General features: G+C 46.0%; 1 protein-coding gene across 2 annotated transcripts in view; it reads left to right on the top strand.

The window, feature by feature from the left end:
- The first annotated feature begins 5496 nt into the window (after positions 1–5496).
- Maml3 (mastermind like transcriptional coactivator 3) overlaps positions 5497–12917 on the top strand; it is a 396447-nt gene continuing 389026 nt past the window's right edge. The window contains exon 1 of one of the 2 annotated variants that reach the window (XM_063260794.1): positions 5497–7022. In XM_063260794.1, the coding sequence (XP_063116864.1) occupies positions 6561–7022 (462 nt within the window). In that variant the 5' untranslated portion in view covers positions 5497–6560. The remainder of the gene's footprint in view (positions 7023–12917) is intronic. The other variant, XM_013160390.2, reaches the window with a different exon arrangement.

The following is a 12917-nucleotide window of genomic DNA, read 5'->3' as shown; positions in this document are numbered from 1 at the left end:
ATAAATGTAGTGGACACACACCTAGTTATAGCACTTTACATCATCCAGGGTAAAGGAAGCACCTGCAGTTTAGTGCATTCCTCTACCAATCGTTGCACTCCTAAATAGTCCCCTTCATCCTTGCCCCTGTGCATTTTGAGGACAGTGGATAAGTAGGGGATCCACTGATTGATTGATTGGCTGATTGATTGGAATATACTTTGGAGTTCAAGCATGTTAACAGCACATTTGGGAGAAGCGTGGTTTAGCTACTTTCAAGTGTTGATGGAGTGGTGAAGTTGGTTAATACATGGGAATGCCTTGCCCACAAGCCAGCTATTCCTGGCCGTGGTGGACAACACCCATGAGCCTTTGCTGTCCGGGCAGGCAGAGGTGCAGTGAGGGGCTCTCTATGAGGCTGGCTCTATTCTGCCTCTCTCCCATCCCTGTACCTCACCAAGGCAATTCACAGAATACCTGAAACCACTGAAAAACTGCATTTTGAAAAATAAACCTTTCTCACTCTGTTTTAGATTGCATGCTTTAGATTTTTTGCTTGCGGATGACACCAATGTACAACTGTGCTATTACTGTAGTCGGGGACCACTGGCCAGCACAGGTGACAACTCCACTACAGCATAACATGATGATGTAGGTGCCAGGACAGAGGAATGTCCAGCTCTGAAACCACTGAGCAGCTGACAGGATGGCGGCCTAGAGAGGCAGAGACGGTTTTCTGTAAAAATAAGACCTCAGGGTGCAGCCACAGCAATAACCTTCTGCTCTTTGTAATTGTGCAGAAACAGAAAGCCCCAGTTACACGTTCCTGCCACAGTTGTGTACACTGGGGTCGGATTGCCAGGCTTCTAATTTGGTCTCTGCCGCTTTATGCTTTCTTTAGGGTTTAAGGTAAGTTTCATAAGCTTTCTGTGCCTCAGTTTCTTTATCAGCAAGAGAAATCTGGAGTAGGACAAGTTTTCAATACCGGTTATTGGTTGAAACCAATCATTTCTTTTTTTTTTTTTTTTTTTTTTTGGTATGGGGGATCGAACCTAGCACCTTGTGCTTGCCAGGCAGGTGCTTATGCCCCTGAGTTAAATCCCTGGCTAAATCAATTATTTCTAAAGCCAAGTTTAGCTGATTATAGGTCTTCAATAGATAAAAAGATTGATCGGTATTTTCTTTCAAAAGTCTTTAACATTCAACATGGAAACTAGATCTGTTCAATTCAAATACTTTATTATATCAAGTGATTGAGTGCAGAGACTAGAAACCAAATGAAAAGCTTGAGAAACGTCTCTGCCTTTGCTGGGAGTGGAGGCACACGCTTGTAATCCCAACACTTAGGAAGCTGAGGCAGGAGGATTACCATGAATTTGAGGCCAGCCTAGGCTAGAGAGAGTTCAAGGCTAGCCTGATCTGCACAGTTCAAAACCATCCTGAATCTTTTCTCACAAAACCAAAGGAAAAAAATTTTTCCCTTTATGGACTTTAGATAACCTTTCTCCTAATAATCATAAAATGATTACACACATATTAAAATACAGTAATAAGCAAATAGATCCATTAATTCATAGTCCTCTCAAAATTTATAACATAGTCTAGGACTCAGTAAACTCTTCTTAACAAAAAAAGTTAAAATTAATTATGTAAATAAGATCTTGCCTGGAATATTGAACTGCTCAAAGGAAAAAAAATTTTTGAAAGATGGCTAGTCAGTGGGGGATGCCAATTACATAACAATTGGTTTACTAGGTAGAAGAAAATCATTAAAATAGCTCCATGAGGCCAGTATTTGTTAGGCTAGACAGAAAGCATACCTGAAAAGTAATGAAACTCTTCATCTTTAAAGACATCATAAAATTAAGATTTTTCAGTTAAATAAGACTGACCTTTCCCCTAATAAGGAGGTTTTTGTTATATAGAGATAGATACTCATATGACACACTCAGGGGACAAGTGCTGAGAAAGGCTAGTCAAATCCGCCCTTTTTAGGGTTCTGTCCTATGTGGCCACTTGCTCACTTCTTAAAGGTCAGAATTCAACATGTCTAGTGGAGGTTAGTAAGGAGCCTTGAGCCCCGGGTGTCTGAGATTGGGACAGGGCAGATGGTAAGGGGAATGTGGTCTTTGACTTAGGCTAGAACCCAGACAATGGTGTAAATTTAAGTGGATTTAGAACGGCCTTCAATTTTTACTCTCCTTGCACAGAGTTTTCAGTAGTGTGTTATTCTATGGGACGTAACAGGATTTGGGCAAAATTAGGTTAAGCAAAGTTAAACACCCTTCGCTGTGAGATTTCTCGTGACCTTCAAAACAATCATGAATCTTCAAGCCAGACCAACTCCTGCACTTACTTGGGTCAGCAGCCTTTATGGTGGAGTAATGGATGGGACAGGTTTTCAGTAGAAACTTAGGAAACACTGTTCTATCGGTTTGTCTGCAGTGCAAAGTGTAGATTGTGTAAAGCAGCTTAAGTCCTTTTGACAGCAGCCATTGTCCTAAGAAGACTGTCTAAACTGGATGGCCTTAAGCGCGGTGGCTCCTACTTATGCTCCAGCCTGGGCCCGTGCCCCATCCCTCCTCACACCCCTCCATAGTCACAGTTCTGTGAGAGGGAAACATGGATGGATTTTTCTGGAAAAGTTTTCTTAGACTCCTTTGCCCTCCAGCATTTGATCTACTTGTTCTTACATTGATTCCACAGGAATCATAGTCTTTATGGTGGCATAATGGATGGGACAGGATTTTTCAGTAGGAACTTCAGAAAACACTGAACTACTGCTTTGTCTCCATTTGCCTATGATTCCACAGGAATCGGTCACCACGCCTGCTACCTAGGTTTCCTGAGGTCAGGGCTGTGTTCTATGCTCTGCTGAGCTGTATATCCACTGCCAATCACAGCACCCGACACATGGAAGGTTATAGATAAGGCTGTGAAATTATTAAGAAGATAGTTCCTGCTAGAGCATTGGGAGCATAGCTCACTGTGGCTGGCTTTTCAGATACACTCGCCCCAACCTGTAGGGCAGAGAAAGGTTTTCTTACTTGTACGAGGGAGCAGAGAGTTCTTATTCTACCCTAGTCCCCAGAAGTAGCCAGTGCAAAAGTTTCTGTTTCTCTTGAAGTCACTGCAATGGACAGACTAGAACTCAGGGTGACTGACTGACATTGCTCAAGACTCAAGCCTTGGTCACTTCCTGCTTCTACTGGCCCTGCATGAGTACAGTAGGATGGGGCTTCTGACGTCAAGTATGTAACAGCACAGTACCTGCTCAGGTCAGTATTCTCACATGCTCTCTCTTTTACGATCACACCGTCTCATAATCCTTTGTCTGGCATTTGTCATCTTGCTCTTGAAGTGTGTGTCTGTGTGTGTGCATCGTATGAAAGGTCAGTCTTTCAGGGATCGCCTGTTCACACACTCTCATCAGTCAGCAAAGAACAGGGCAGTGCTCAGGAATAGCTCCACTGGGTCCTGGGAGCTATGGGGAGAGCCAGAAAGTGTGCCTCCCGCCTGCTGGTCCCTCAAAGGGAATCATGAAAAGTTCTGTGCATTTCCAGTTTTCTTTCATTACAGTTGAGCTACCCAGCTTGATGGGAATCAGGCTATCGCCCTTGTTATCTTTTTCTCCACAGTGAGAAACTGTCAATGAAAAACTTTCACTAGTAAGAGCTAGACTGCTGTCTCAAACTGCAGACCCCAGGCTCAACACTCTCCGATCTGCTGCCTCTGGAGATCAAGTTGCCATCTTGCATGGATGATGTAGGCAAGAACCCTAGGAGGAGAATAAGAATTCAACTCTCCTGTGAAAAGCAATGAGAAAGAATGCAAAGTCATGACTTCCCCTCTGTGGTGAAGCCATGTGCTTCCTGACTTAATGGAGATACTACTTGGTGAGTATGTGAAAAAGATAAGGCTCCTTGGGTAACTCTTTTGCTTATAATTTTCTGTATGTTTCTACCTGTGTTTAGAGTATGAATGGATTTGTTTTCTATAAAGATAACTCATTTCAATTTTCTGACCGAGATTGGGTTTGATTTTGAAGTTGGTCTATGAACTAAACAACGCTCAGTGGAAAATACGGCAGCTTTGACAAAAGACACTGTCTTGCTCTGGTGTTACTACTTAAAGATAGCTTCATGCCATGTTAAATACTATTTTGTTGCCCATTTTCCATATAAGCTAGTGAGTGCTGAAGTTCACTATATAAACCTGATTAATTAATTGAAGAAAAATGTAGCTTCTTATCGCTGACATTATGAGGTTAGAAATAGCATCCTATGCTAATCTGCAACGCCAAGAAATGAAGATGGTTTAAATCAGATCTCATGACTAATGCATAAGATCCAAAGTTCTTTTATTCCTGGCTATTTTAGAAAACTGGGGTGTATTTTTACCCTAAAAACTAATTCTATAAGATTTATTGAGATAACACAAAATGCCTTATAATGAACATCATGCAATCAAAATCCGTAGCCTACTGATGATCGCAGAAAAGCAAGCAGTTTCACCATTTTAATTTTTACAAAATTATGTATATGCAAGTGTTTAAGTCCGGATTCAAGGATATTCAATGCTTGCTGTTGTTTTTAGATACTCAATCAAGAAACATAATTCGCCATAATAAAATGAAAAGTTTAGATTGCTTTCTGCAGTTGCTATTGTGTTTTAATTGTACTTATTATGAATTCATTGAAATAGGAAGAAATATATCCAGCAATAAAGCAAGCCTGTTATTTTTTGCTTGTTTTTGTTTTGGTCATGACAAACTGTGAAATGGTGTGTTTTTCCTATAGTTCAGTCCATGAAATCTGCAATCTTTCCACTCGATTTACGAAGGGTCCTTAATTACTGCTGTCATTAGCACCTAGTGTTCAAAACAGTCTGTTAAAATGTGCTGTTAGTCTCACCTCCAAGTCCCTGCTTGCTTTATTTTAATCTTTTCCAAGGGTGAGTAAAACAATAATTGCTTGAATAACAACAAATCATTTTGCATAGCGAATTAAATAATGTTTCAAGTTTTTCGCTGTTTATTTCTATTCATTCAGAATTCAGTGTTTGGGCATCAAGCTGGGCCTTGAGTTTGAACAAGTGATCTTAAGCAGCGTTACAACTCCTGAGGACTTATTACCTGGGTTTTAAAACAAGTCACTCATTTGCCTTTTTCTTTCCACATGGGTGGGAATGACAGACAACTGCTGTGAAGCCGCAATGTTTCTGCCTGGTCATGCACAGTTCTGCAATATGATGCATAAATGTATAACAACAACTTGGCCTCGCTTGATACCTCCCTGGGAAGAAGCAAATCCAGCCAGGCGCGTCCCCGCGACTGTTCTCGCCGCGCACGCACGCGCGTGCTCACACACACACACACACACACACACGCACACGCACACGCACACGCACACGTACACACAAGCGGGCCCACACTCACACACATATAAACAGGTCAAAAGTTGATCCATTCCCGTGCTCCCCCAGAATCTTTCTTTCCCTGGTTTCTGGCAGCTCGGGCTCCTCGACCGGGGTCGTGAGGAAGCTGGGGACGCAGGAGGGCGGGGAGGGCGCGGCGAGGGAGGCGGGAGCTGGTAGCCGGAGCCGGGTGCCGCGCCCGCTCCTGCCGGGTGAGAGTCCGGGCCGGGTTTTGCGCCGTGTCCCCGGGCTTGTCTCACGGCCTCCAGCCGCCGCCGCTGCTGCCGTGTTTACTGAGCTCGCGCGTCCTGATATCACTCCGCTGGCATGGAGGAGGAGGAGGAGGTGGAGGAGCGAGAGGAGGAGGCGGCGGCGGCGGCGGCGAGCAGTTGATCATTGTGATGGTGGCAGGAGCAGAGGCGGCAGCGGCAGCCCAGCCGAGCGTTAGGGGCTGCTCTCCGCGCGGCGTTTTGCAAAGGACTTCACCGATCTACTTTTGCAGTCGCCTTGGACTGTCCATGTGTTTACTTCCCCCAGCCCAAGGATTCGGTATCTAGGTTCCTGTGAAATGCAACTGAGCAGCCAAAGTACTTTGAGAACACGGGGCGGCATAAACACCAAAACTTTTTTGTGGAAGGAAAATGCAATAAGCAAGCTTGCCGTTTTCCGATGCGGTGTGGAGTGAGTGTGTGTCGCGCGTGTCCGCACTGGAGGCATATGCTTGTGTGTGTACATGGGGTGTGTTTTTCGGGACGTAGGGAGAAAATGCTTACCAGCCACCGGAAATCTCCTGGAATTTATTAGAAAATAATGGATTATAAAAAGAAGGCAGGCGAAGAGCGGATCTTCCCTTGAGTTGCAACCCGATTTGCTGCTGGCTCAGTTTGTTGTGATTCTTTTTGTTGATAGGTGTCTGATGGTATTCTGATAACACCCTCCGCTTTTTTCCCCCCTCGAGCTTTACAGTTTAAAAAAAAAGGAAACAAAAAACCCACCCCAAAATCTCTCCCCCTTTTTTTCGCCCCGTCGGGATCGCTGTTTCCATCCATGTGCTTGCGTCTCCCCCGCGTTCCACTTAAACTATTTTAATCCTTGGACCCAAGGAGGAGGCTGATAGGGGGGTGGATAAAAAAAGTTCTTCCAAAATAGTGTGCCCGGGGAGCAGGATGGGGGATTTCGCAGCCCCCGCGGCTGCCGCGAATGGCAGTAGTATTTGCATCAACAGTAGCCTGAACAGCAGCCTCGGCGGGGCCGGGATCGGTGTGAATAATACTCCCAATAGTACTCCCGCTGCTCCGAGTAGCAATCACCCCTCTGCCGGCGGCGGCTCGGGGGGCCCCGGCGGCAGCTCGGCGGCCGTCCCCAAGCACAGCACTGTGGTCGAGCGACTCCGCCAGCGCATCGAGGGCTGCCGGCGGCACCACGTCAACTGCGAGAACAGGTACCAGCAGGCTCAAGTGGAGCAGCTAGAGCTCGAGCGCCGGGACACCGTGAGCCTCTACCAGCGGACCCTGGAGCAGAGGGCCAAGAAATCGGGCGCCGGTACCGGCAAGCAGCAGCACGCGAGTAAACCCCAGCAAGATGCGGAGGCTGCCTCGGCGGAGCAGAGGAACCACACGCTGATCATGGTGAGGGCGCACTGGCAGCGGGCTCGGGGCGCGCGCGCGGGTGGGGGGGAATGGAGCTTCTTCCATGGGGGCGTGAGGGTCTGATTTGCACGGTGGGATGATGCCGAAGGGTTAACGTCAACTTTTCTCACGGGAAAAAAAAAAAAAGCTGTCGTTGGCGCTACCTGTTAATCTGTCAGGGTTGTCAGATTTGGGGAGGAGGGGGTGAGACCGGGAGAAGCCAGTCACGACTGCGAGGGGCGGAGGGAGTATGGAGGAGCGTCGGAGTGAGGTGCTTGAAAAGTTTCCCCCCCTCCCCGGTTTAGATACGGATTTAAGAGTGAACCCTGAATTGCAACCTCGCCCCTCCTCTCCGCTGCTCTCCACCCCACCTCTCGCCGCGCCGCCTAGCCTCCCCAGACCCGTCCCCCTTTCGTCCACCCCTCTTCGTGCGGGGAAAAACTGATGCTGTCGCAGATTCAGGGCGGGCACCCAGCCCTCAACCTCGGTGGGAAAGGGGGAGGGAGGAAGAGCCTCTTGTGTTCTCTCTCAGGCTCACCCACTTCGGGCTGAGAAAGTCTGAGAGTTTTGTGAATGAACTTTGAAGTGGGTGAGAAACGAGCGAGGGTGGTTACGCGCGGGTGCTCGCGGGAGCGCGCGCGGGTGCCGGGCTCGAGTGCGCTGCGCTCGCCACTGGAGACCCAGGCGAGGCTGGCAGGTGGAGCTGCTGGGAGGGTCGAGGCCCAGGGGGCGGGAGCCCGGGGCTGGCGCCCAAAGTCCCCACCGTGCAACTCGGCTTCTCTTAAACTTGATGGCACCGAGGCTCCTCCATCTAGCCCCCCGCCCACTCTCCGCCAACTTTCCGCGCCTGTGTAATAAGCGCGGAGGAGTGGAGGGGAGCTGGGAGGTGAAAGAGGCTTAAATGGCTGGGTGGGTGGGTTCGAGGAAAGATGCGCAGCCAATGGCTTAACTTCTCCGGGAGGAAGGGGCAGTTCCCGCCCCCTAACCCTGAGGGTGGAATCCTTTCTCTTATCTCCGCGCTCGGGTTCTTTAGCTTCCCTGGGCTGGGGGTGGGGAAGGCCGGAAGCTCGGGAAAGGTGTCTGCGCTCCCTCCCCCTCCGCGCTGCCGCCTCCAGGCGCCGGGAGTGGGAATGGTGGGCGCGCTGGAGGCTGCGCTCCCGCTTCCCCGGCTTCCCGGGCTCGCCGCGCCGCGCCGCGGTCGGACGGCTCTCCGAGAGTGCGGTTTCTGCGCTGCGCTGCGCTCGCCCCCCGGATGGGAGTCCTCGCGCGCCGAGGGTGGCTTTCGCCCGGCGCACGGTGACAAAGAGCCAGTTAGGGGGAGGGGAAGGGAGACCGAAGCGCTGTCTCCTCCGTCCCCCACCCCGCACGAGAAGAGGAACAATTTGTTTATCTTGGGCTTCAAGAATCCTTCCCTCCTCCCGGCTCTCCGCGGCCGCCCAGCCCCTCCTCCTTCCCCTCCCTTCTCGGCGCGATCCTGCCCAGTCCCGCCGGCTGCGCCTTCCTCCTCCCCTTCCTCCTCCCTCTCCCCTTCCTCCTTCTCCAGTCCCCCGCCCTGGGACCCGGCCTTCGGGGAGAAGGGGGGGCGCTTTGTCCGCCTCTTGGCCCCGCTCCGCCCGGGGACCGCCGGCGGGGAGGGGCGCTGCGCCCCCGGCCTCGAGCGCGCCTGGGTCCCAGAGTCGGGGAGGGAGCTTCTAGCTTTACAAACAGGAAGCCGAAAACCACTGACACTGTAGCTTTCCTGATTGTACCCTGAGGCGGGGCGGGACCTGCAGCTGGACTGCTCCTCGGATACCCTTCTGGTCCCCGTTTCTCTCCGGGTCCCGGCCCCCGACTGGCTCGCGCCCTCCACGAAGAAGGAGGCTCACTGTGTGAACCTGAGGCTGAAGGAGAAATTGAAAGGCATTTAGGATTTCATCCTTCCCCCTCCCTCTCCGTCCTTCGTGTGTTTCTGCATCCTACGCTCCCGGATTGCGTGGAAGTGGGCTTCCTGTCCCACGGAATATCACGACTTTGGGGGATGCACGACTCTGGGGTGCTCACCTCGCCAGCCGAGCAACTCTGGAACAAAACCCAGTCCCGTTCTTGGGTCGCTTTAGAACGACCCTATACTCCAACGAAAGCAGTATAGTTTGCAACCAAAAAGTTTGCGTGTTTGGGTTAGGCTTCCGAACCTCTAATCCCTGGAAGGAGGACCTAGGGTACTTGCAGGTGGAAGCCAGCTGGCGACCGGGGAGGCAGCGAACCCTAGTTAAAGCTCACTTTTGTAAATGAAAAGATAGTGCTTGAAGACATCAGCTGTGAATTTCAGAAAAAATCCTAGTGTAGCCAGTTAACAAAAGATGAGCTTGAAAAATGATTGCCTGAAAGTAAAACTTTTCTACATTTTTGTGACAATAGTTTGCTTTATTGACTATATGTAAATATCAAAGCCAGGTACAGAATAGTATATTTTAGCTTTAGCTTTCACCTGAGCATGTCTGATACCAGTGTGAAGTATGTGATGAATGTAAAGTGTGAACTCATAGAAAATAATTAACATCCTGTATAAGTTATAGTTCCCTTTAAAATAATTACAGTAGTTTAAAAATTCATATCGGCCCCGAAATAAGAGTATATTAACTTGCCTATGCATAAGATAACATCTTAAGGATAGAGGTTATAAAGAGAACGTTGATCTTCATTTCCTTGAATTGACTGCAAGGTTGTAGTGTAGAGGCACAGAGCAATTAAATTTAGTTCTCAGATTGGACTCCCTATTTAGAAAGCCCAAAAGAAAAACAATGATCAACCACAACCCAATACTAACACCGGTGATGATAAAAATAAAGTTGAATAGGGTTCTTTCTGTTTTATTGCTATTGTTTACCTTGTTAGGGCTGGTGTGTCCAGAGTACTAAATATCGATTTTCTTTCTGCCTGGCTTGGGTTAAGAAGGCATTCTAATGAGGGCTTTACCTCTTTTGATTTGTTTTCCTGTCTCATGCATTTACAAGCATAGGCATGAAAACCAAACAACCAACTAGTAAACTGCAAGCCAGATGCATGAGGGAAAATAGAAGTCTTCTACAATTCCAGGCTTTTTCAAACTGGGTGGTTTTCAATATCCATGTTGATGGAGTAGGTCACCTTCTTAGATTTGAAATTGTGGATCCTCTCTGGAAATACACTAAGGTGACCTCTCATCCCTATCTCAATCAGCACCACTTCGTTTCTGCTAAAGGGTCCCCCCCAACACTTGTTGGTAAGAACTATTGATTTCCCCTATTAAAGAATTTCAGTTGGAAAAATGTCTTTTCCTGAAATAATTTTAATTATTTGTGGTAACAGGATGACACATTGTTTGTTTGTTATGTGTGGAACTGAAGTCCTGGTTATGATACTGAAGTAAATAAATGTCAGTTGGGCAAATTCATTTTCAAGCTCAAATATAGATTAACTCGACAAAGATGGAATCATTCAAGGCCATCAAAAAAGCACAATAGCAATTTTCAGAATCTCAAAATGGTGATCTCACCCATCTTGCATGAGACTCACATTGTTCTCATAATTTTTTTAATGTGTATTAGTGTAACTTTTGGGGTGCGCTTACCTTATAGACAGTTTACAGACTCCATAAATCTCTATGACTCTGCTCTCCAGTATATCACATAAAATTCACTTGATAATAAATTATTACCAAGTATTACAGACCACTGCAGTTAACCAAGACCTTCTGATCCATTTTCGGAGTGGATCCAGGAAATGTCAACATATTACCCAGAGCTTAACTTCCTTATAAATGAATCAAGTTTGCCATTTCTTATCCTGTTGAAGGTAATTCATTAGCTGTGTTTCTGGGTGTTTTTTGGCATCTTATGCCATAATCCACTTTGAAATCTTTCCTATGATAACCTTTTTCATTGGCCCCCTCCTTTTCTGGTACTGTTGTGGTGATAGGGCAGACACTAGCTGTCCTTTGAAAACTTCCCGTAGCCCAAGTGTAACCTGGCTTAAGTGTGCGAATGTTCACACTCCATGTGTGTTGGCCTTTCCTTTTAGTTCTTGAAGAAGCATTTTTAAAAAATCTTTGATATATAATTCTATTACAGTCTTCAGTTGTGGCACATTTTATTTAGTTGGGGTAATTAGTAGTCAGAAAGTAAGAGTATAGTTAGTCATTAATCTTATTCTCCAAAATGCTTTTTAGGCTGCACTCCTTCCAAGGGAAAGCTGAGTTTCAGACAGCAAATGTATTTGATACTTTCCATCCTGGCTGCTTTAGAATTCTAAGGGCAAATTTTAGAATCTTTTTAGGTTTTCGAATACAAGAAAAATGAACGGTCCTGGTTACATGGGTTCCTTATACTTCTGTAAGAAGGACAAGATCTTAGACATTAGAGTTATATAAAGTTATTCTTTCTTTCGTTCTTTTTGTTTTTTTGAGTTAGGGTCTCACTATGCAGTTCAGGCGGGTCTTGAACTTACTTTGTAGCCCAGGCTGGTTTTGAGCTTGCAAGAATCCTCCTGCCTCAGCCTTCTGAGTACTGGGATTACAGGAGTGCGCCACCACACCTGGCATGATAAGAGTTGTTTTCTAAATACCACTGTGAGATCAGCAGTCAACTGTTCAAGAGGTTTCTGGGTAGAATTCTTGCATTTGGTTGACATGGGGGAATCTCTTCCCCCTTACCACACACATTGGTGCTAGTGCCATAAAAAGGGTTTTGCATGTTATATGGTAATTCTTGGGCATATTTGAAGTTTTTATCTTTTATTTGATGTCACTTACTAAATTTTACTTTTGATGAGCGGCCTGTGTTTATGAACAGTCCTATGCTGTACACTAGACTTTAGGATGGTCAGATTCTTTTTCCAGGTTACCCATCCTAGAGAAGTGTGAAATCCATCAATCGATCAGATGTCCATTTCTCATAAAGAGCAGCACATTTAAGACTCACTCTCAAGATTCTCATAATACCTGCCTTTTACATCTCTCAAGTAGTTTTACAGTTTTTCCTCTGTATATACTCAAATGCTGATTACTGGATTTGCTGATTACTGAGTTTTCCGATCCAATAGCTTCTGGTCCTGGTTTTCCTTCCCCTCCTGCTGCCAACCTTTTGATCTTTCCCCTGATCTTTGGCACTTTCACCAAAGATTGGAAAGAAGTAATAAGAGGTAAAATTTAATTTTGGTTCTTCTGGATGTCATATGTAATGAGACCAGCAGAGAGGATTCCATTTTGGATTTAGTTCTATGGATTTGATTTTAAACTTTGTTTTCCCTTCCTTAGAGTACAAAATGAGGATTAGATTGAATTTTTAATTTCATTTATTTATTATTATCACTATTATCAATGGCATTGGTACATAGTCCATGCTACTTCTTAGAAGTTAAAATGTTAAATCATATTCTTTCATTCCAGACTTTGACACTGTATATTCTTTGTGGGTTTTCATTGTTGTACTAGCTAGTTTTTAGGAGCTGTCAGTTCTGTCTTTATTTATTTTTTAATTCAACATAAGACTTCAATGGTAATGATATCTTAGCAGTTCCAGGCTTCAGGCTCATATATACCCTCCCCAGATATTTTTAAGGAAAATAATAAGCTTTACTTTCCTGTTGTTACAAACTAATTTGACATTGGTGTCTGGAAAACAAACAAAACCCACAAACAACAAGAAGAAACCTGAATTATAGATGACTGCTGCCAAGTTTTAAGGCACTTTCCTTCCCCCACTTAGTTTACATTAAAAATACAGCATGCTTTTCACATAGACACTTTCCAAAAATGCATTAGTCACGTTTGTGAGTTGGAAATGTAGCTTCAGGAAAATCAGCTATCACCAACACCTGATTAATTTTTCTTAATACTTCTTGCTTAAATCTTGGAAAATTGGTAAAGGACCAAACAAA

The sequence above is a fragment of the Cavia porcellus genome, unplaced genomic scaffold, assembly GCF_034190915.1.
Source record: "Cavia porcellus strain 051 isolate PalLab524CR breed Dunkin Hartley unplaced genomic scaffold, mCavPor4.1 scaffold_14, whole genome shotgun sequence".
Lineage (NCBI taxonomy): Eukaryota > Metazoa > Chordata > Mammalia > Rodentia > Caviidae > Cavia > Cavia porcellus.
Note: the sequence above shows the minus strand (reverse complement) of the source record. Positions and strands in the feature narration are given on the sequence as shown.